The 24,593-nt window shown below is 42.0% G+C and overlaps 1 protein-coding gene across 3 annotated transcripts in view; it reads left to right on the plus strand.

Moving 5' to 3' along the window:
- The window catches only part of USH2A (usherin), a 378,126-nt gene that overhangs the window by 348,458 nt on the left and 5,075 nt on the right, over positions 1–24,593 (plus strand). For 2 of the 3 annotated variants that reach the window (XR_005562590.1, XM_039378797.1), the window contains exons 62-70: positions 381–608; positions 1,438–2,954; positions 3,980–4,301; positions 16,622–16,831; positions 18,009–18,247; positions 18,811–19,028; positions 20,919–21,095; positions 22,084–22,167; positions 24,032–24,276. Coding sequence is in view for 2 of the 3 variants with exons in the window: in XM_039378797.1 (XP_039234731.1) it covers positions 381–608; positions 1,438–2,954; positions 3,980–4,301; positions 16,622–16,831; positions 18,009–18,247; positions 18,811–19,028; positions 20,919–21,095; positions 22,084–22,167; positions 24,032–24,276 (3,240 nt within the window). In the remaining variant the exon portion in view is untranslated. Of the gene's footprint in view, positions 1–380; positions 609–1,437; positions 2,955–3,979; positions 4,302–16,621; positions 16,832–17,730; positions 18,248–18,810; positions 19,029–20,918; positions 21,096–22,083; positions 22,168–24,031; positions 24,277–24,593 lie in introns of those variants that run through there. The other variant, XM_039378798.1, reaches the window with a different exon arrangement.

A 24,593-nucleotide genomic window follows, 5' to 3' on the forward strand; every position in this document is an offset into this window, starting at 1 on the left:
AGCAGGCATCACTCATATACTACAGGTTTTTATGTGCTTGAATCCTCCATAGTTCCAGGCAACCTCATCCTCACTGAGCAAAGCTCAGACACGTGCTGAACTATAAGCTATTTGCTAGCTGAGATTTAGACTCTGCAGGACTCCCAAGGAGTCAGCTCCAAAGGCTTTACCATAATGATAGATACTTTTTTTAAAGCCTAAGAATTCTAAGAATTAAGGTTCAATCATGAAAACCACTAAAAAAATCCTGGTAACCAGATGGGGTATTCTGCAAAGTGGTCAGAAGTGACCCAGAGCTGAGGCCTCATTTTCCAAGTGACATAAACCACAGATGCTGATTACTTTTTTGACTAACTCAAACATCTGTATTTTTGCTTCAGGGAACAAAGCATCAGGCTCATTTATTTGGATTGAAACCTTTCACAACATATCATATTCATGTCGTAGCTGTAAACAACGCTGGGCGGGTTTCAAGCCCCTGGACATCTGTGCGCACTTTGGAAGCTTCACCCAGTGGCCTGAGCAACTTCACTGTGGAAAAGAAGGAAAATGGCAGGGCTCTGCTACTCAAATGGTCAGAGCCCTCCCAGCCCAACGGTGTGATTAAGGTAATCTTCATCTTGACATTTCACTTGATCAAAAAAGAGAAGGGAAATACTGAATATCAAATGAAAGCATTATTGCTAAAATGGACTCAATCAAATGCATTATAGTTTACAATAAGACAGAAGTCCTGTGTAAGCGCAAGGCACTCTGTGAATTACCTCTGCTTTCATTATATTAAAATAAGTATTAACATTCTTGTGCTACTCCATGACTGTAAATGTTCATTTACACTGAACCAAATTGTTCATTGAATGCACAGAAAGCTACACATGAAAGCTCATAATGTTACTTTTTGTACATTAGACACCATCAAAATGTGTTTCTAGAAAACCTGGATTTGACCAGAATGTTGTTCTGGAATTTGGGACTTTGGGACTCAGTGGTTTCAACTGAGTGTAAACCTTTACCTGCAAGGTTTGCTTCTAGAGAGGTTTATTTGGAGTTTTTTTTCCATAAGTGATTTTCTTTAGAGCTAGTCTGTGAGAAGCTTTCCTCTAGCCTATGAGAGCCTCGCAATGAAACTTGATAACAATCAAATATAATGAAAACTGTCACTAAGTGATTTATTACTGCATTCAAAATGAAAAAAATCATGAAAATTGGATCAAAACACCCCTTTTGTATCAATGACCTGTTTGTGTGCTGATTGTTACTAGCAAGAAAGTAAGTTTCTGAATCACTGGTTGATAGTCCTTACCCTATTGCAAAGATTAAGGAGTCTCATCTACTGGTTATTGACAAAAACTGTTGATTTTTTTTCCCCCTTTTATCCTGGCTTCTGTCCTTCCTTCCCTGCCTGCCTTTTTTTCTTTTTCTTTCTTTATCCACCAGACCTACAATATTTTCAGCGATGACAACCTGGAGTACAGTGGTTTATCTCGGCAGTTCCTCTTCAGGCGCCTTGAGCCATACACTCTTTACACCCTCATACTGGAGGCTTGCAATGCAGCAGGATGCACTCGTTCTCCACCCCAGCCAGTCTGGACAGATGAAGCACCCCCAGTGTCTCAGATGGCACCTGTAATCCAGGCAGTGAATGCCACCAATGTTGAACTGAGCTGGTTGCAGCCAATTAATCCAAATGGAAAAATAATTCGCTATGAAGTTATTCACAGATGCGCAGAAGAAAATGCTGCAGGGTACAGAGCGACAACAGAAGACGAGAAAATTGTTTTCACAGAATATAACACTGAAAGTAATACATTCGTATATAATGATAAAGGTTTACAGCCATGGACAAGGTATGAATATAAAATACGCACCTGGAATGCAGCAGGCTACACTGACAGCTCCTGGACAGTGGCAAAGACTAGTCAAACTGCCCCAAAAGGTCTTGCCATCCCCAGGTTATCTGTGGTGTCAGCTAACCCCCATAAAGTGTTCATATCGTGGGCCCCCCCGGCACATCCCAATGGCATTCTTCAGTCATACAGGCTGCTAAAGAATGATGTTCTCTACCCTTTCAGCTTTGATGCCGCTACTCTCAGCTACATGGACGAAGACTTACTGCCCTATACAGTGTACAGCTACGCAATAGTTGCCTGTACAATGGGAGGCTGCTCCACCAGTGAGCCAGCTGCCATACGGACACTGGAAGCAGCTCCTGCCTTGGTGGACCCACCATCTCTGCGGGCTGTCAGTGCCACTCAGATCAATGCGTCTTGGGCACCTCCTCAAATACAAAATGGAGATATTACCAAGTACATATTGAAATTAAACAATGAAGAGTATTATCCTGGCAAAAATTTGCAAATATTGGTTTCTAATCTACAGCCTTACACACAGTATGATTTTGCATTGGTTGCCTGTACTGCTGGGGGCTGCACAGCCAGTACATCCCAGTCCGTGATGACCATGGAGGCTCCACCATTAAATATGGAAGCTCCCAGGCTGCTTGTCATGGGCTCAGAGTCGATTGAAATCACATGGAAACTTCCAGATAAGCCCAATGGTAACATCACAAGCTATGAGCTAAGAAGGGATGGTGTACTTGTTTACTCAGGTCTGGAAACTCGTTATCTTGATTTCACCCTAACGCCAGGCATGGAGTACAGCTACACTGTCACTGCAAATAACAGTCAAGGGAGCGTGACCAGCCCATCAGCTCAGATAAAAACCAACCCCTCTGCTCCGTCTGGGATGTTGCCTCCTAGGTTGCAGGCGTGGTCCTCAAATGAGATTTTGGTGGCCTGGGATCCTCCTATCAAAGTGAATGGTGACATAATAAATTACACAATCTCCATCCACAAGCCTGCTGAAACAGGAAAGAAAACTTTTGACTTCGATGCATCTCATGTTTCCTTTCTGAGACGGTCATACATAGTGGCACAGCTACAGCCCCACAGTAGGTAAGTCTGGAAGAACTCATTCGTTGAATAAATGCTGCAGGAAGGTTCAGTGGGCTGGTTGACAGCTCAGCTCAGCCATCTTGATTAAGCAGATAGTCAGATCCATTGATTTTGTTTTCTAAAACGCAAATGATAAAACCAGGATTTTTTTTTAATTTATAGTAACACCAGCTATATATAATCTTGATGAAGTACATTGTGTTGACTTAGGTTGTAATTAATAGAAGAGGTAATTCACTACTCTGCTATAGACTCCAAAACCTGCAATCTTGTACTGCTGTATCTTTTGCAAGATGTCTGCATTTGAGAATGCAGGCTTGAGATGACAAAATTTGGGGTGGGGAGACCAAAGTCATATTAGCTCACCCATCTACAGAGTAGCTGAGCTGAGATTAATAGTCACACCAGGAACATGTTTGTAGCCTTGAGCTGAAAACAAGTGACTTGTGATGAAGTGAAAGCTAAAACTTAAGAGAGGGTACCAGACTCCACTACAGAAGCACACTTGATACTGTAGTAGTATCTTCCCCACTATTTCTTGATTATTTTCCTGACCTTTCCTTATATATTTGTGTAGGCATAATTTGTGTGTGTTACATAGTTGATAAGTTTGTCTACTATTTACATATAACTAATCTAAATCCGAAGAGAAAAGAGTAATAGAGTGAAGCTTTACAGCTCTCAAACGACATCCAAATCATTTCCTACAGTGAATCATCATTTTGATTTATATCATCAAAATAAAAACAATTTTGATCATTTGACTCCTGCAGATGTTAATCCTGCTCTGAAAAAAAACCCAAAAAAAACCAAGACAAACCACAACCAAGTAAAACCAAGAAGACAGTGTTCTTCCTCTTTGCTACACAAGACACGGCACATAATCTGTGTGTTCATGCAAACTGTGTTCCTATTAAAAATTCCAAAGACCAGGAGAAACTAAGAAATCCACCAGATCTCATGCACAGTTTATATTTGTATTTGAAGTGTTTTAATCACTTTGTTCCTGATTTATGTTCCCAAAGGTATGAAGTACAGCTCCAAGCTTGCACAGAGCTGGGTTGTGCCTCCAGTGAGTGGGCATCGGTACAGACGCTGGAGGCGCCGCCGGCAGTGCAGCCTGCCCCTCTCATCGAAATACAGACAACAGCCGGAGGCTTCCAGTCGACTGCTTCCATCCTGTGGACTGGCCCAAAGCAGCCAAACGGGAAGATTTTATACTATGAACTTTACAGAAGGCGAACAACTCAAGCCCACATAAATTTAGACCTCGCACTTGTTTACAATGGTTCTTCAACCTCCTTCAAAGATGACAAGTTGCTGCCTTACACAGAGTATGAATATCAGGTGGGAATTGAAGCTATTTAGCAGCTCCGATTATGATTTCAGTACACTTTGATAGCTTTACTTTACACGTACAATGAACATACACATCTCAATTCTAATGTTAATAGTATTGTGAAACCTGAATGATTATTGTTAATGTATTTTAAAGAGCTGAGAAGCTGAAAATAATTTTGTACAAGCAATATATTCATTCAGCATTCGTTTTTCTCTACCTTAGTCATAGGTGCCTGTATTTCTTAAATGTTTATGTACCCTCCAAAGCTTCTGCAAATCTCTAATGTTATGCGAGTAGAGTGAAATTCTAATTCTTAAAAGGCAGCTTTTTTTCATTATTTTTTCTTTCTTTTTCCATACTCCTCCAATCTATTATGAATTAATTTTTACTTTATGATCTTAGAGCAGTTTAGATCAAGAGGGTTGTTTTCTTTTAAATTAGTCATTAGAATTACAAGAAGATTTTGTGAGTGGTTCAAAAGTGAACCTGTTAATAGTTGAGGTTACTTCTCATGCACATAGGTATTTTTAGTGTTGTTTTTCTTATGAGCCTGAGACCAGTTCTGCCATTCTTTCACCTGTAACTGTTTTCTATATCAAAGTTACAACTTGTAGCAGCATTTTATCATACAGTACTACTGCTAATGTAGGGCTTTACTTGACTACAGACTGTGAACTAAGAACTTTCCTATTTATAACCATCCAAAATCTTTGCCAAGTTTTTATATGAGTTAGTGAAGTTTAGAGCCTCACCAAAAAAGCAACCTTGAATTTGTTGTTTCTAAAAATAAGTGGACATACTATCATAGCAGGATAAGGTTGATTTTTTATTTTGATGTTGTCTATTAATAGGAATGCTTATTTGCCACTGAACAAGATACCAGCAAGCCTCATTACTGATCCTCTTTGCAATGATACCTTGAAGATATATTTGGCAACGCTCAAAGTCTTTACAACCATTTTCCTAAAAAACCCAAAAGTTAAATTGTTTAAGAATTCATTTCTATATATAAAACTGTGCATTCCCCCTCTTGAGCAAAGTGGTGGCAAATCTTTCTTTTACAGGCTCATTTGTTTTATAGGATCGCAAGATAATTCAGGTTGGAAGGCCTCTCAGGAGACCATGCAGCCCAACTTTCTGCCCAAAGGAGGATCAGTTAAGAGATCAGATGAGGTTGTGCAGGGCTTTATACAGTTGCATCTTGAAAACCTTCAGGGAGGGAGATTGTTTAACCTCCTGAGCAGTCTGTTCCACTGCTTGGCTGTCCTCATTGCGAAAATGTTTTTTTGTTACTTTCGGTCTGAACTTTTTTTGCTTGAACCTGTTTTGTCTTATCCCCTGCCACCATATACCATAGTGAAGAACCTGGACCCACCCTCTTGTTAACCTGTGGTTATGTGCTGGGGGACTGCAGTCAAGTCCCTCCAAAGCCATCTCTTCTCCAGGCTGAACAAGCCACAACTTCTCCTTATAGACAAAGTTTTCCAACCCCCGATTACCTTGGTGGCCTTGGCTCCAATTTATCAATCTCTTTCTTGTATTTGAGGCCAAAACAAAACAAATACTGAATAAAGGCATGTAATCACTTCCTTTAATTGCCTGGCTATGCTCCTGTTAATCAGCTCAAGATGTTGGCTGCCTGTGCTGCCAGATTATTTTGCTGGCTCATGTTCAGTTTTCTATCTACTAAGACCTCTAGGTCCTTTCAAGCAGAGGTGCTCCCTAGTTGGTCAGCTCCCTAGTTGTTAACCCTGTAACACTGCAGAAGTTATTCCTTCCCAGGATCAGGACTTTTCGTCTGTCTTGCTGAAATTGATACAATTCCTGATGACCCATTGTGCTAGGCCCTTCTGAATGGCAGACCTGCCTTTCAGTATATCAGCTGGTCCTCTCCAGTTTGGTGCTCTGCTCCACTACTGTTGTTTTGTTCTTTTTAGTATCCAGAAATCATGAAGAATTAAATCTAAAATCTTGCTTTATCACATTTGTCTATGCAGCTGCTGTATGTACATGTGTCATAGACACATCGAGTCATGTCGGTTGGTAGGGACACCCAGAAGGCATCTAGCCTAACTCCCTGCTTGAAGCAGGTCCAGATAGAGCAGGCTGGTCAGGGCTGTGTCCAGCTGAGTTTTGGCTCAAGTTCTCCATCCTTGCATCTGCATATGCAAGGATGGAGATTATACAGCCTGCGTGGGCAGAACTATTGTTAGACCAGATTTCCTTGCTACTTTAGACAGGATCTGTGACAAATCTGTGACAAATTCAAGTGCGGATGGGGCTGAGTGGATAGCAAGCATTATAGCAAGACCCAAACCCTGCTTAATAGTTAGGAATCTTTCTTAGATGAAGAAAAACCTCTCCAAACTGGAAGTTGTAGACATTGGCTGTGGCATATTCTCAGTTGGATTAACTTTCAATTATCTCAATCATAAGCTGTTTTTTGGGAAGTTAATACTACAAAGTTTTTAATGATCTGTCAGTGATGGATAAAAAAAAAGAAACCTCTTGACCAGATTCCTGTGGTTTACTGTGCTGTATTCAAGACTTTGCTTTTTATCTTGGTTCTGCTCCATAGCCAGGCTGAGCTTTTGACTGGAACTCTAAATCATTTTGGGTTTTTTTTTACCAGTGGCCATTTATTTCACCATGAGAGGTTTTTCAATGCACGTGTTTGTCTTCTGCTTAAGTCACTTGCAGCAGTCCTCTGGGATCTATTCTGAGCTCCTCCATTGTTGACAATTTATATCTTGCCTGTGAGACAAGTTATTCATAAGTATAGGGCTTGGCTTTGCTATTATGCTGATGAAACCCAGATTTATATTTCACTTAAACTGGATATTGATTCTCCTGTCTCTGCATTTGAGGCTTGTTTGCTGGACATAAAACTTTAAATGCAACTGAATTTCCTCCAGCAGAATGCAGATAAAATCAAAGTGCTGTGATGGGACTCTCTCCAGCATTTTTGGAGACACTGAGATTTAGTTCAATGCTCTGACAGCTTCTTTGGACCTGAAATCAGGATTTCAGAATCTGAAGGTTTTGAGGGAGTTGGTTGTTTTTTGTTTATTTGTTTTGTTTGTTTTTGTTTGTTTGTTTGTTTTCCTGGAAATTTCAGCTGAATATTAGGTTTTATAAGATTAGATGCAAAAGTTGCACTTTCAGAAATGATGAAGTGACTTCAGAAGCTCATGCTGGCCAAAGGGACTATGCCCCCTAAATGCTTAGGTCACTGTTCTTCAAGGAAGCACATTTATTCTTTAAGGGCTTATTTAAGGGCCAGATCTGCATAAGCATATTAGCACCTGCTAGGTTTCAGTGGGTTTTTAAGTGGCATACGGTGCTTACTGTTCCATACTCAAAAATAATTACTTAGATCTTTGAAATTCACTCTATCAGTCTATTTGTACATTTAGATACTTGCATTTTCTAGAGCATATGGCCTTTTAGGTATTTGTTGGAATGCTGCCTGATAACCTCAGCTATATTAAACATATGCAATTGAATGAGTTCCTGAAAAAAAAACTGACTTAAACAAACTCTGTAACTCATGAGGCCTAATGACTTTCCAAGTGCAATCTTTTGATTCCTGGAATACTTCTGAATGTGTTGGCCCTTCTCAGGAATCATTGAGCCTGGTGTGCAACATTACCATATAGCAACCTATAGAGTCAGACCTGTTTTTCTCAGCTAAGGAAAGGCCTTTTTGGACAGAGACTTGTGGCATTTAGTGCAAAGCAGAGCTGTCATGGTATAGTGTGATTTCCATGCAAATGCAATATCAGTCCTCCACAATTGCACTTAATTTTGTTCTTAAAACTGCTCCCTTAGATTAATAGCTTAATGTCTTCCTGGTTTAGGACACATCCTTATTTCTATTCGGCAGGTACAGAACATGTAAAAGACAGAAAATTGCAATTGTCCCTTTTCAGAAAGGTTTATGGCTCCCTGCAGAGGTTTATTCTCTGATAGGACTATTCAATGCACCAAGACAGGGTCTGCAGTGCTGAAACTGTCTGCCTCCAACCACTGCAGGAGGCACAGCATCCCTCTTGCTTGTGGAGCATGCTTCTCACACACCAGTTACTGCAGCCAAGGAAAGGGTCTAGGAAATACCCCGAGATACACCAGGGGGAAATATGTTTTGGGTCCTCTGTCTTGACTTCTCAAAGTAAAAACAAATCTTATTCTGACTTTGGAGAAATAAAGAGAAAAAAAAAATTGGTGCAAAGTCATGAATATTAAGGAAGGACCAACTACATGGAGTGTAGAATATGTTAGCCCTATTAGTCACTTTTCAGAGATGACATGAAGGACACTTGGTTTACTAGCCTGTCTGTCAAATTGTTGGCTGAGCTCCAGTTTGTGCTGCTTACTTACTTACAAACAGCTCAATGACTTCTGCAGTTTAAAATGGGGTTAAACTATTTTTCTGGCTGACCAGTGATAGTCACCCATTTGTAATATCCCTCATATATGGCTCTTCTTCATCGTTTTAATTCCCCATTTTCTTCCCATCTCTCTAACAGAAAGATGCACAACAAAGCAGTGACATAAAAGAAAAATGTAGTTCTTTCTTCCATAACCTGCTTGTTGTTTTGTAAAACTGCTTTTTCTTACAGGGTTCATTGCTCTTCCTGCTTCCAATTAAAGAGAGTTTCTCATACTACATCAGCATTAGACTACCAAGCTTGACCTCAGCTTTTGAAAAGTAAAGCAGACATAACTATATTGTTTCACTGATTTAATGATAATACCCATTCTAAATACTCTTTTGCAAAATGAGATGCTTCCTTTCCCCTAGTAGAAGGTATACGGTAGGGAGAAGGGCCATTTTGTTCATTAAGCCCCACTTCTGCACTATGTTTCTCTTGTCAACACCATTTTAAACTCAAGTGTGTTGATGCAACAAAAGCTTGATTTCTGTTCATTAAATTAAGTATGGATATTAGACTGGATTTTTTGGCTTCCAGAATTACCAATGAGACTCTTACAGCACTACTCTTGCAAGACCCTTCTCAGTAAATTGTGATTCTGACATATTCAAAATCATGGCAAGCTAGCCTTTAAAAAGACATTAGTGTGAGTACCAAGGGAAAATATACTCCAGGGCTGTAGATGACTTGATATGATTTCCTTGATTGTATCTTTTTATTTATGAGGCATAATTTATGACTGCTGAAAAGCAAACTAAAATGAGTGATGACTAACTACAGCCAAAGTAATAAATCAGAAGCAGAGAAAGAAGTGGTGATTTTGATCGAATCTATTGAATTAGCTGTTGCCCTTAGCCATTACAGGTATTGGAAAGACCTTTTAATATCTGCTTATCTCTCTCATGGGAACTTGGTAACTATCTCATTATATACCCATAGGAAACAAATTATTTAATTTTCTCTCTTTTAGAGTTAAACCTGTTTACATCTCTCATTAGTTACTGGCGTTATACTATGTTATATGGAATGAGCTTCCTTTACAATTTGGTCATTTTATTTAAGTCCCAAATTTTTGCCTTTGGTCTTTCCCTTCCTCAGAAGGGGTTTAGTAGTTTTATTATTAGCATTTGAACAGTGGAGATAAATAGCAATGTTAAGAGGCTCTAATTATCACAGTGCTAGAAGTCTGGACCTAAAATCTATCCCATTATATGTTTATGACCTCCATAAGGATACTAAAAATGTTGAAGAGGGAAAAGTATGGATCCGAGGAGGGGCATTTGGAAAGCATGCATTTCTTTACTACCTTCTCATACCCCTGGTCATGACTGGATGTGATGCTTTCTTTCCCTTGCCTTTGCTCTGTCTGCCATAGACTGTACCCACTTTTGAAAGTTTCTGCTTTGCTAATACCTGCCCAACACTGCAGTGCCCAGATGTGAATACATTATCCTAATGCTGAGTGCTAGATTTCTGTAGACAAGCTTTGTGCTCTAAGCTGTGCTGACGTTGCATAAGTAACTCCAAATCATCCAGGCAGCACGGTGGTCAGTTCAGAAAGACTTGTGAAGGATGCTGCAACTGATGGTGAAAGGGAGATCATTTGGTTTTCTCCAATTTTAACCAGCCAAGATTGTGGTCTCCTCAATTTTTTTGCAGATCGTTGTTTGAACATAGCTAAAAATTGGGGGCTGTGTTTTTGAACTTATTATGTCATATCTTATATGCCCCTAAAATATCTTGCTATCTTGGAAAATAATTACACTGTGAAAACTCTGCATTTATATAAGTGTAGGGTTAGAAACTGAACAAATCTGAGTAAAGAAATTCAAAGCAAAGTCTCAAAGTAGTGCTGTGTCTATGAGGCCTCCATGAAACAGCTTTAGAAAGAGAGGAGAGGTATAAACTCCTCTCTGCTACCATTTGTCTTTCCTGGCACACACCAAGTAGTGACAGCATTGAATCGTTTTTGGAAAGACCAGCAGTCACAAGTGTGTGCCATCTATGGATACCCTAAGGACAGAGCCCCAAGTCATACCTCACTCTTACCCATAGAAGTATAATATGTGCGTGTGTGAAAGGGGTGGCTAGGTCTGACCTTGTGGTTCCCCAGAACTTACAGCCCTACCTGCCTACAGCTCTATGCAGAGCTCAAAGCCAAGGATAGGTAGTGACTTAATAATGAGACCTTTTTAAGGCAAAAGGCTGTTTTCTGAGTTCCTGCAGAAACTCAGTGCAAGTTGCTGACACATGCAGAGCTGAGATCTTGTCCCTCACAGAGACAGCTGTGAGGGACTGCAGACTAACTGCAGTGAGAAGCAGTACAAGGCACAGTGCCTGTTGAACATGGTGGCAGCCAGGAGCCAGTGCTGGTTGGTAATCAGCTCCTTGGCCTGCTCTCCTTTCAGCTGATTTCCTGCAAGCAGGAAGGATGAACAACATCTGGACTCTGCGCTATGCAGAGTGTCCCAGCTCTTCCTGACCAGGGAAGTCAGCAGGAATCATAGAAAAATAGAATCACAGAATCATAGAATATGCTGAATTGGAAGGGTCCAACTCCTGGCCCTGTGCAGGACACCCCAAGAGTCACACTATGTGCCTAAGAGCATTGTCCAAATCCTTTTTGAACTCAGATAGGTTTGGTGTCATCTCATAGGCTTCTTCCACTGTCAGCATCTACAATAAAATGATTTTTCTTTATCTTTGCTCAAGGTCCATTGTGATTTTGTTTCCCTTATTCCTCTTACGGGAGAAGTTGTTAGTTCTACTAAGCCTGAACAGGCTCACCATGGTAAGGTGAGCCTGCTCTTCTCAGAAATTCCCTTTCTGCTCCTCATAGGTTTTGTTCCTTCTTAGTACACCAAGGAACCTTGAGGTTGTCCTGTGATCATTTTGAGCAATAACTGATCACAGGTTTCTTCCAGGAGCAGAGATCTGTGAAGGCTCATTTATGATAGAAAAAACCCAGGCTTAGCTACCTGTAACTGGAATTCTTCAGTCCTCTGAATATATGGTCTCCAGAGAGGTTTCCCCCTTCTCTTCTCTCTCTGGCTCCACTTCAAAGTGCAGTCTGGGCCAGGGGCCAGCAGATTGATAAAGCATTAAATAGTAACCCATTAGCTGATTTTGGAGCCCTCTCCTGGCTTTTTTGGGTCAGTGCAGCCATTAACAGCAGCACATCTTTTGGCAGGGTGCTGAGCCATGCGGCATGATGTCAGACTTAATGCTTTTGGAGGCAGAATATTCAGAAAGTGAAGATATGAGAAACTTTTGTTGGCTTTCTGCTGTGTTTTGTGATTCAAAACATCCCTAAGATATTGCTTCTTGTTTGCCCCACGTTTCTGTGTGGTCTTTTATAATTGTAAGAAAGTAATACTGAGGCCTATTAAGCTCTTTATGTTTCTGTATGAATGCAGTTAAATATTTTGGCACTGATTATATCACAATTTAGAAAGGATTTTTGTGAGGCCAAAAGGCTTTCTACAAAAGTCTAAAATGTGAAAGTTCAGTTTAACCAGGCCAGCCAGGCAACAGCTTTCATCCACGACTGTTGTGTGGTGACTTTTTGAGAAGCCATGACCTCTGATTTTAACAGGTCTGATTTTAACCTCATTGTGGTTTCTGTTGCCATGCTGCCCCATTTCTTCATGCAGAGAAGTGGCTAAACACCAGCATTTCCATCTGTAGTCAGTTCTGGGGACTTACTGCCCTGGGTTTCCAAACACTGACCAGGATTTACTTGGACAGCAATTCTCACAGGGAAATATTTTTATAACCATCCATCCTTTTACAGATGGTTGAGCAGAAGCAAAGGGAGTTAAGGGAATCCAGCTTAGGTCAGTGTAAATCTGGAATTTAGATCCTCAGAAGTCCTGTTTAGCTGTCACAGCTGTCTCAGAAAGCTGGTATTACAGAGATTCACAGGCACCTAGGGGTTTTCTGCTGGACATATGTCTTGGCAGGGCTGAGTAGCTGGTGTCTGTCTAGCAGGCACGCTCAGAGCATGTCTGTCTGTCAGGCCCATGCACATGTGGCCATGACCTTGGCCCTTTTTTCAAGAGAGACAGGCATGTGGCACCAGTGTGGACCTCAACCTCAGCTCCCCTGCAACCTCTCTAGGGAAAGGTTGGGCTGGGAAACCATGTCTGCTCCTGCTTGCTCATACTCTACCCAGTCAATCTTGATTTCATAGTGTTCATGCAAAGTGAAACAACCCCAAAGGGATCACTGGGAGCATCCCAAGAACAAAGATGGATCATCCACTTGGGCATTCTCACTCCAGAAGGCAGCAGGCTTGACTGCCTCCGTTGGAGCATGTGATTGAACCTCAATTACTTGCCTCCTGAAGAAGTCCCTTAACCCCTTAGTTGTAGTATGGAAGGGGATGAGCACAGAATCATAGAATATCCTGAGTTGGAAGGGACCCACAAGGATCATTGAAGTCCAACTCCTGGCCCTGCACAGGACAACCCCAACACTCTGGGTGCAAAATCTTTTGCTAATATCCAACCTAAACCTTCCCTGACACAGCTTCATTCCCTTGGGTCCTGTCACTGTTCACCAGAGAGCAGAGATTGGTGCCTGCCCCTCCACTGCCCCTCGTGAGGAAACTGTAGACCACAGTGAGGTCTCCCCTCAGTCTCCTCCAGGCTGCACTGGATTGGGATTGTTTTTACAGGGTTATTATTAGAAACCCAAGCCACACTAATGACCCCAAACCTGGCGATGAGGTGACAACAGACTGCAGTGTGTCAGGACAGCACCATCACCTCAGAAGAGTGCTTTGAATGCTGCTCAAATACAAGAGGCCTTACCACATCTCCCTCACCTAAGGGAGGAGATAAAAAGTGCATTAGCAGCCAGATAAGGAGTATCTGCATGTCCCTGTCACCACCCTGCTAACACTCAAGCAGGACATCCCTTCCTCAGCTCGGCTCCCAGCGCATAACTATGGTGCCTGATACGGGGCACTGGGATGCTGAGGAGGAGGGAAGGCAGCAGCACTCCTCCAAAAGCATCACTGTTACTTTTCTCCTGGACTCAGCCAATTCCCAGGCTCAAAACAGCCACACACTCGTCTGCACATCATGGTCCCATTATTTTGTCCATGTTTTTCGGGGCAGGATGGGTCTTCATCTCTATTTAAGCAATTCAAAGCTGCTGGCACCCAGTAATAATGTTCTGGGTGCAGCTGTGAAGAGGGAATTGACACTGGGACAAAATATGGCATCCCCACTGTCATTTTCCTTCTTTTTCTCTGTTATTCCCAGGGGTGGCTGGGCTGCTATGACAGTAGAAACGCTCAGGAATTTCAACCCTTCTGTTTGATCTTTTACTTCCTCCAAAGTACATGTCAGTCCTGTGCAAAATACAGGAGCGAATGAGATAATGGGGAACAGAGTTTCTCAAGCTCAGCAGGACTCAACTCTGCTACAAATCTCCCAGCTCTTTGGCACAAGAGGACCATACGCTACTTGGGATGGGGAAGGATGCTCCTTTCCTAGGAGTAGCAGTGCCCCAGAGCACAGCTGTGCCCTGGGGCAGATGATCGCAAGGGAACTGCTGTGCTGTTGGCTTTGTGTTTAAAGCCTTTCCAATTCTGGTATGTGTCAGCATTGTGTGGGGACCATGGAGAGGCCTCTCCTGCTGCCTTGTGTCCCTGGTCTGTAATTCAGTACGTCATGGCAGGGGACACTGTCCCGGGGCTGGCATGGGTGTGACCACAGGGATGGGGACAGCAGAAACAAGGCCCTGGGGTGCTGTCACTGAGGGGCCAGGCAGCTGAGGTGTCTAACTGGGAGGGACGTTTTGAAAGAGCAAACCCTGGTTGGTTTGAACTGAGACTTTTTCCTGAAAGACAAGGTGTAGGCACCCACGATAGGAGAGGGATCAATGAAGGAAGGTGTCTCCATCCAACCCTCCGTGAGGTATTTGCTTCCCAAATGAGGTCTTTGCATCCCTCTCTAAAATTCAGCTCCTATTCTGAAGCTGAATTCCTGTGCTACACAGGAAGTCTCTGTTCCTACATCACCACCTTCACTTTTGCTGTGGACAGCTTGCTCAGCAGGTCAAGTCCAACACTGTTACGCTCCATGCTCATTAGGGACACAGCCTGGATATAACTGGAGCGTTTGAGCTCAGGTAAGTGCTGAGCCAATGCCAGTGCCACATTCAGAGCTGCTCTTACCATATGTGGCTTATTCTTTCCACAAAGAAATATGCCCCTTGAAATAAATGACTGTGAGTAAATCTTTGTAGCTAATGGAACTGAACTGAGACAGAGGGTTTGACCTACTGCAGTAAAGTGAACAGAGTTTGACTTTATGAAAAGTTTGCAGCAGAGATGTATTACTGATTTCACTGAAAATGAAAGTGCTTTGGCTGAACTTTTTATTGTAGGGCATCATCTGTACTTAGGATGGTTCTGTGTGTTACTGATGGAATCAGGCAGGAGCTTTGGGTTGTAATTGGCAGAACCACAGCCTTCAAAGCCACAGTAGTTGTTTTATCCTTTTTCATTCCCCAGGCTCCTTGTGAAGTGTCCTGTGGTCTTGGAACTTAATATTGCAAGCTGGAAGGATTTGGGGTCAATTTTGAAGACCTCTTACTTCTCAATCTCCTTTTTCTTTGTAAGACATAGTCTCACCATTCACTTCCCCAGGATCTCTGCCCAGAACAGATCACATAAGAATGTGTTTTACTATAGTTAGAACTGTTCGACATGAAAGCTTACTAAGGAATACTTATACTAAAAATCGCTCAGACAGTCCTCTTGTATTGCCATTTAGATCTATCATTCTGATTGATCACTATGTGGTTGGCTAATATTGAGTCTAATTTAACCCTATACGCTCACGCATCCATCTATTCTGTCTATTGTACCTGACATTCGACAAATTACTTACTCATGCAAATGATGACCTAAGGCAACCTTTTATGATATTCGTGTTTAATTATACAAATGCTTTTTGATAAATAAGATTATACATCCTTCCATATGTTTATTCAGTCCTTGATGAAAGCAAAATTTAATTTTCATGCAGATTTGTTGGAGAGTGTGTTTAATAAGTGCTGAGTTTTATGTAGTCTGCAGATCACTCTGGTTTTGGGTAGCTGACAAAATCAGTAGGCATAGTTCATGGAGACATGTGGTTTTTAATCAGGTCTAATTCAAGCTGCTAAATTTTGAAATCTTGGAACTGAAGCCATTGCCTTTGTGCTCATGCAATAAAGCAAATGTTGTTGTGAAAAATAAATGAAAGAGGCTGGCTTACCTATACACTTCAGTGGGCTTTATTTATATTATGAGTTACTGAAAATGTTGCCAAATAACTGATACATTAATATTTTTAAGAGAAAGATGTTCCTGTAAAACTCACTTGCTCTAAAGAGTAACTAGAGTTTGGCTTGTGTAATTCAGTCAAGGTGAATGTAACTTTTAAGTATCAGCCAGGGCCAGGCTGAATTCACCAGGACTGCCTGTGTATATGAAGTATATAGAAGGGAGAAATTGCCACGACTGGATATTAGTATTTTTGTTCAGATGTCTTTGAGAACATTATCCCTGTTGATCACACCTCCTTCAGGAGTACTCTTTGCATGTTGTGACACAGGAATTCGTAGCGTGGAGATCAGGTATGAAGGAGACACAGGAGCACATGCTGCCTGAGACATGACTTCGGCTTCTTTTCCCTAAATGTGGTGGTGGAAAATATTCCACTCTTCTGTTAGAATGTCACTGGGTCAACACAGGTGCTGGGTGGCCATCAAGGGACATTTTCCATGTGTTTTACTCAGTATCAGTACAGCTGCAGTAGCATCTCTGGCTAAACACAGATATTTTGTAGGCCTGAGTCCTCTGCTAACAGTTTCCTTGTTTTTTGCCAAAGGTGTGGTCAGTAAATTCAGTGGGCCGGACATCGAGCAGCTGGTCCCGCTGCCGGACAGGCCCTGCCCCTCCTGAGGGCCTGGGAGCTCCCCTCTTCAACACAGTGGCATCCACTGTGGCTGTGGTGAACATCAGCCCCCCTCTTAAGCCTAATGGGGTGGTCAGTATCTACAGACTGTTTTCCAATGATACCAGAGGGACTGATGTGGTGGTGAGTATTGTCAGCACTGTTTCTGTACTTCCATTTCATCTTGTATTTTCTAGCTTTAACAATTTTGTTCCTACAAGCTGCTACTGTTGGTCACAGACTGCCTTCCTCTCCTGGCCTCCCGCTGTTGACTGCTCTGCAATGCACTATCCCGTCCATGAGCTTAAGCTGTCTACTGATTTCACATTACCCATTTATTCCTTCTAGTGCAGTTGGCTGCGTCCATGTCTGATTCAGCCAGTTCATCCCACTGGTGCCTGCATGGCCTTCCGTTTCCATTCCCTCACACCTGCCATGCTGCTGGCTCCACTCTGGCTCCTGGCATCAATAAGTACCAAGTGCTTTCCTTTGCTTGCTTGACTCTTTCCTTCCTTTTTTTTGCTGAACTCTGCTAAATCATATGCTGCCAAATGAGAGCAGATGTTGTCCCTCGTTGGTGTTTTCTACATATTTTTATTTCTTTGGCTTAAAAAGCTATACCAACAAATGAATACGGCAACAAGGTGAAGTGGCAGTCCCTGTGAGCAGTTTCAGAACAAGGGCAGTGGTTCCTGTGCCAGAACTGCCAGGTCTCCCTTGCTCAGCATAGGAGAGTTTCACAACAGGCTTGCTCAGCACCATGGCTGGTGCATTGTGTGAATGCAGAGCAGCATCATGTTGGCCCTCGACTTAGAGGTACCTACCAGAGAGTGCATTCTCCTGTCTATGAGTAAATTGACCCACCAGACACACTGGTATCACACTGCCCAGTGCTGTCTCTTGTATCCACATTGAGGAAGCTTGTGAGATATGCGTGAGTGTTTGCTAGCACGCTTATTATGTCCACATTAATTTATTTTTTGCTTCAGTATCACTTATCCCAGAGTCTCTCTTTAATGGTTTTCGGTTTCTCTGTTCCTCAGAATGACATTTGCAGTTGACATACAGTGGTCACAGCTCAACTCAAGACATCTGTGAGGCCACTGATGGCAGAGTCTTTTCCTTTGAAGAGTGCCCTTTAACTTCGTAATGGGGGAAAAATGCAGAGTTCCCAACATTTCACAACAGCTGCATTAATGTCAGATTAAAGAACATGTAGAATCTTCTGCCTGTCTTCTTCTGGAGTTGATTCACCTCCATAACTCTTATTTAGTACTTGTGGTGCTTGAAGCCATGACAAGTTCCCTCTTAATTTTTATAGCTGTCAGAAGGGACTGCCACCCAGCAGACAATACATGGACTAAAACCTTTTACCACATACTCCATTGGCGTGGAGGCCTGCACCTGCTTCAACTGTTGCAGCAAAGGACCCATGGCTCAATTCACCACACAGCCGGCTCCACCCTCAGAGCAGCCTCCCCCGCAGATCCGCACCGTGACCTCCAGAAACGCCTCTTTCCAGTGGAGTGCCCCTCAGTCACCCAATGGCATTGTAACCAGGTAGGAGCTGCCACTCGGCTAGAGGTCGTGGTGGAACAATTTGAGCTGGAATCGCAGGGCTGAGAGCACTGGACAGTTGTGGCAGCCGTGCTCCTTCTTCACCATGTTGGTGGTGATATTCCCTGTGGCCTGAATACCATCTGGGAAGTGTTTACATGTAATGATTGCTTTGCTCCTGAGCAGGATACTGGGGAGGATGAAGGTGGAAAGGATGAGCTGTTGTGAGTGGAGGTGATTGTCTGATGGCTGTGCTTGCACAGCCAAGAAGTTGTAAGTTCAACTGCAGTGAAGAGGTAGCTGCATCCAGGAGTTACTTAGGCAAATCCTGATTTGCAAAAGTGAGCAGCAAGGTAACAGACATCAACAGTTTCCTTGTAAGTGTGACTTACAACCACAATTGCTCAGTTATCCTACCATTAGGATCAAAATCTCCAAGAGAAAGACTGGGATCAGGTCCACTTTTTTCTCCAGTAGCCAGATGGACAGCAAATAGCATGAAATGTATGATTGGTTGTTACATTATTAAGGCTTTTTATTAATCAAAATCTCAACTTTCTCTTCAGCTACGAGCTCCATGTGTATATGGCATGTCCTCTGAACCTACAGCCAGCAGTGAAGGCGTGCAGCCCTGGCCCAACTGAGGTGAAGTACACAGGAAAAGGACAGAGTGCCAATGTGTCCAACCTGGAGCCTTACACAACTTACAACTTGCGAGTTGTGTCTTACAACTCTGTTGGCAGCAGCGCCTCTGAATGGATTGGTTTCACCACGGAAAAAGAGCGTGAGTATGAGAAATGGTTCAGCCATCAGCGATACCTGCTTCTGAGGCCTGGGGCTGCCTAGAGCCAAATGACTTCTCCTCCTCTGTGGAAGATGATGTCCCCAGAAACCTGTTCTTCCATGTCCCTGGTCACCGTGTCTCTGCAGCATGTCATTGAAATTCTGCTCTGGGGCTTAACTGCTCATACCCTCAAAAACATTTCTTTGCTCATCATCTGATGTCACCTCCTCTATCTTGGGAGCCTGGAAACGTTTTATTTTACTGAAAATGGGCAGCAAAGCTGCAGAACATAAAATGTTCAAGTATTACCAGAAGGGTGAGGTATAGTAATAAATACACTGCCATAAATAATACCTTGGAAAAGTGGAGATCTTGAAAGAGACTTGGTGATTCTTTTCAGGAACAATCTTACTGTCCTAATTCATGCCACACTCCTGCTAGGAGCTTTCCTTGGATGTCATCTGAATGATTGGATCCTTGTGGACACTGAATTAAGAATGCATTGCTATCTAACTACCACAGGCAGTGCTTTAAGGCCATGTGGTGATCTGCATGGAAATTAAGCATGCAGGGACTGTGCCTACAGGCAGAATAGATTTTGCCATCAAAACTGCATTTGTAGTAGTATAACATCAGCTTTTATTGAAAAGTGCTGTAGCCAGAGTCGTTCCATAACAGATGAGATGGGCATTTCACCTCAGTCTGTCAGGTCAGGGCAAAGAAGATATTCACTTTTTATCATACAATCTCATGTCAGGATTTCAGAATCACCTTTCTGAAGATCCCTTTTGCATCATTTAGTACTTCTGCAAGTAATTACTAAAAATGTATCTGATACATCCTTAGTTGAAAATTTCAGGTGGAACAGGCCCAGATTTTCTTTCATGTCACCACTGAAAACAAAAGTAAAAAAAAACAACAAAAGAAAGATCCTTATCTCAAAAGCTGGGTTTTATTAAATTGCAAACTAAAAGGCTGGAACATGATTATGATTTTTAAGTGGAGAAAATTCATAAGGAACTGGTGAGACACACAGAACAAAAGGATTTGAAAGTGATTTTAAAACCCCCACCTACTAGATCTACAGCCCTCTTCATTCAGTCTTGCTTTTCTTACCTTGCTGACTTCTTCATACCTGGTCTTCAGAGTCCCTCTATCTGTCTCCTTCCTCTTGCCTGGAAGGCTTGCTTTAGTGACATTGGGCAATTAGCAGCAAAGTGAAGCTGGACAAGCAGATTTCTTATGAACGGAGCATCATATATAGGGCAGATGGCTTAATGGAAATACCACAAGAAAGGACCACCTCAAACCTTAAATGAAGTTTTTTGTCAGCAAGCTGTTGAGCCCAACTGATGAACTTTTCCTCCCAGAAGTGAGTTCTGGGTTTCTTTTCTATCTGCCATCTGTTCTTGCTTTTCTGAAACCCCTTGTTTTCATGTATGTGCATGTTTTAAAGATGATCTTGGCAGTTTCTGGGGATTGGAAGAGAGCCCCCTGCTTAGCAGTTGGCTTCCCACAGCACAGCCTGCTGCAGTCAAGCTTGCATACCCTCCCGTGTCTTCCTGTCCCCCACCTTAAGTTGGAATTTAATTTATACAGTTTTTGTGTCTGTCCCGCATACGTGAAGGTGAAGAGAGGGAGTTCTAGATCTTTATTTTCAAGATATTAGATATTTCTGCTTTCTCAATGGAGAGACTAGCATGCTACAGCAGCTTTGTCTTTTCTCCTTGTATCTCCCCTAATCATACACATATGTCTGAGAGAGAAAGGGAGTGCATGAGATGCAGAGCTTGTATCATGGAGACCCTCTGTATTTTCACTGTGTAACTCAGTCACTGAATCACTTCTAGCCTGTTGGCTAGAAATGATCTTTTTTCCTTCTCCTTGCAGCACCTCGGTACATGGCTCCATTCTCTGTTGTCAGCAATTTGTCTACCATCCACATAGACTGGAGTCGCACGTTCGTGCTGAACGGCCGCCTGAAGGAGTACGCGGTGACTGAGAGCGGGCAGCGCATCTACAGTGGCTTTGACACCGAGCTCTATTTACCAAGGACATCTGACAAAAGTCAGTTTCAGTTTCCTACAGTTTCCTCTCTATGAAAAGTCTGTTGAGCTAAACGAATATTATTGTCTGTTAAATTTGAGAAAAACTCTCCATTGCAGTCCCAAGCTAAGAGCGTAGGAGTTTACTACAGGTGCTCTGATGTGCATCTAAGCAGATGCTTGAAAAAAAAATCCATGGAGCTAAACTTCCTCTTAAACATTACACCTGACTGGGTGAGACTGCTTTGGCTCATTGTAAGGGTTGAGCTTTCCCAAATCCTGGAGCTCTGTTGCAATTCCACCCTTCAGGGCTACAATCTGGGAAATACATAGAAATCTTCAGCTCTAGAAAAGACTGGCATTTGAATTTTCGTTTGAATCAAATTAAGTCAGTAGCTCTTGGAACCAGTCATGTTTTGAAATGCAGTTTCTCCTAGAAATTTGCAGTCTTTAAAATAAAAGGAAACTGTCAATGTGTGTGTGTGGGAAGAATAAAAAGAAAAAACACAAAAAACCCCATTCTCTGTTTTTAAGACGTTGGGGGTTCTGTTTGTCAAAGGATTTTATAATCTATTTTTTACCATCCTGATTACTGCAGTGGTGCTAATAATTTTATTTTTTTTCTAACTCAAATGTTCTAAACATGTTTGTGTCAGCCATGAATGAAGCATTAGGGATTTAGGGCAAAACGATAAATAAATTGAAAGTTGCCAGTTACATTGGAAGAGAGAGGATTGAGTGGTGAAAGAGGAACGTATTTTGTAGCAACATCATTATGATGATTATCCATGATCTGCCATGTTTCATAGTTTAGAATTTCAATACCCCTATATAAAGGATTGTGAGGCTCTGGTCTGGGACTCAGGTGCGTTATGGTGGGTTATGTGCTATACTTGCCTTGTTTTTTTCTCAGACTTGTCCAGCTCTGCTGGTGGATCATGGTGAAAAAGCAGCACCTACAGAATTTTTATTTCTGCTGCTGACAGTATTTTCTAACCTTTTTTGCTCAGCTTTTTTGTTTCAAGTGACCTGCATCACTGATGAAGGGAGTGCCATGACACCAGTCATCAAGTACAACGCTGGAGATGGAGTTGGTAAATATGAGAAGAAATTACCTAGCACCAGTTCATTTTATGTTTTTGTGCTAGAAATTTGATATTAGTGCATGACAGGCAGGATGGCATCTCATTGCAAGATCAGAGGATTCCTTAGTGCCTTACTGTATGAGGTATGTAGATAATATGTGTTTTTTCCGTGGATGGATTTGTGTTCCTTTACATCATAGAATTGTTGAGTCCTTTAGGTTGGAAAGGACCTTAAGATCATTGAGTCCAACTGTTATCATAGAATCATAGAATGCTTTGGGTTGGAAGGGACCTTAAAGTCCATTTAGTTCCAACTCCCTTGCCATGGGAGACAACTTCCACTAGACCATGTTGCTTAAAGCCCCATCCAACCTGGCTTCAAACACTTCCAGGGATGGGACAACTCTCATGATTGGCTTCAGATCCTCTCTCCATACATGTAATATTTTTTATTTTATTTTTACATAAATATAGTGCTCCAAAATGTTGTGCTTTTTCCTGCTAAATAGAATCTGCTCTCTTCTAGATTTTATTTCCAAATTCAGATTATCTTGAATTTCAATCCTGTCCTCCAAAGTTCTCCCTCAGTTTGACAGAATACATATCCTTTCTCCTCCTTGCATCCCACCCAGCCCAGCAAGGGATATGCGCCTGCTCCTCTCCTGTGACCAACCAGCAGTTTCACCTGGGATTCGTTCCACTAGCCAGTTTATAAGAATGTCATACAAGATATTGTCAGGACCCAGTTTATAACACCTGCCATTTCCCTTCTGTTCATGAGGCTTTTGCCTGTTTTGTGGAAGCAAGGGAGTTTGGTGTGGTGACATCTCAGTCACTTCTTGTCCATTAAGTAGTAGATGCCTAACAGTACAGAGTTCCAGTGAAAGTTTTTTAACTTCTTAGTTTTCTATGAAGCAAAGCTAAGTTTGAACCATTTCTAAATTATATATTGGGTTTAATTAATTAAGTTCTTTTTTGAGTTGCATCTTGTTTGGTTTCTTAAAATAGATCTGTCTTTGCAATTATTCTTTACTCTGCATTTCCCTTATAACACTTTTCATGTTCTCACTCCATCCTCCTGCAGAATTTCAGGCAAGGCTGCTGTAAAGTCATTATAAGATGTTCCCAGTTGCTCTACATCCAACACCTTCCACACTCTGCCCCTTTGTTCTTTTGATTGATGCTTGTACCCATAGTCTACTGCAAGCTCTATCAGCACCGTAGGCAACTTTTTGAGGAGGCTTGCAAGCGAAGGTGATGGAAATTCCTTAGCCAAGAGTCTGGAAATGAATGTAGGATTGCAAATAACCAGGAAATCTTGTCACTGAGATTTCTTACACTTCTGTTGTGTATAAGCAAAGCCAACCAAGTTGACTGGTTTTTTCTAACAGGTGGGGGGAAGGAGAAAAATGTTTCATGTTCTTTGCTTTTATATTAATGTATCACTTATTTCAGTTAAGCCTTCCCCCCCCCTCTTTTGTTAATTGCCACTACACAGTTCTGGAGCAAATGTCCTCTGTACTGCTCTGAAATTACCATAGTCATTTCCACTCAAGGTTATTTGGAGAACCCTTTTTTCCTCACATTCCACCTCTACCACCTCCTTTCAGAAGAGCTGCTGATGCAATGGTGATTTCCAGCCTAAGCAGCAATGCCAGAACTTTAAGCAGGGTCTCTTGAGGGTAGTAAGATTTTTATTATAGCCTACGAGCATATTGAACCATTATGCCACCTTGAACATAAGTGCAAAAAAGCACATGACTACAAAATTACTTAAATTTCTGCCTAATTTATTAGTGGAGAAAGAGATAGCATATTGTTAAATGCTTTCTGAAATAACATTCCCTTTCTCCCCTAATCCCTCTTTTTACAGGTCTGATCTTGACAACACCTGGAGAGAAGGACAAAGCAGAGTCTAAACATGCAAAATTCTACAACGAGTTGTGGTTTGCAGTGCTGATGGTAGTTCTAGGTTTGATCCTCTTGGCTATTCTTCTCTCCTTAATTCTTCAAAGGAAGGTCAAAAAGCAACCCTATGCACGAGACAGGCCTCCTTTAGTTCCACTCCAGAAAAGAACATCACCGATGAGTGTGTATTCATCAGGTGAAACCCATCCGGTACGTTTGCCAAAATACAGTGTTGTGTATCCATAACGTTATATTTCTATATGGCCCCCAAACACACACACAAGAGTTTTTATTCCTCTTTCTGCTATTTTATTGCTCGTTTGGTTACCAAATGGAGGCTGTCCAGTGTAGGAAAAGGACTGTCTGGTGCTACATGGGCACTGAGAGCCAGGCTACAGGTGCATAGTCTAAACAGAGCCCTATGGCACCTGGTTTCAGGTCCTGAAATGCTTCTGATGCCAAAGACAAACTTTGAATCTGGAGTCAGAGAAAATACAAAGCCACTGCTCTCACCTCATGTTAGCTGA

The sequence above is a fragment of the Pipra filicauda genome, unplaced genomic scaffold (genome assembly GCF_003945595.2).
Source record: "Pipra filicauda isolate LSUMZ 115617 unplaced genomic scaffold, ASM394559v2 scaffold147_size4022426_pilon, whole genome shotgun sequence".
Taxonomy (NCBI): Eukaryota; Metazoa; Chordata; class Aves; order Passeriformes; family Pipridae; genus Pipra; species Pipra filicauda.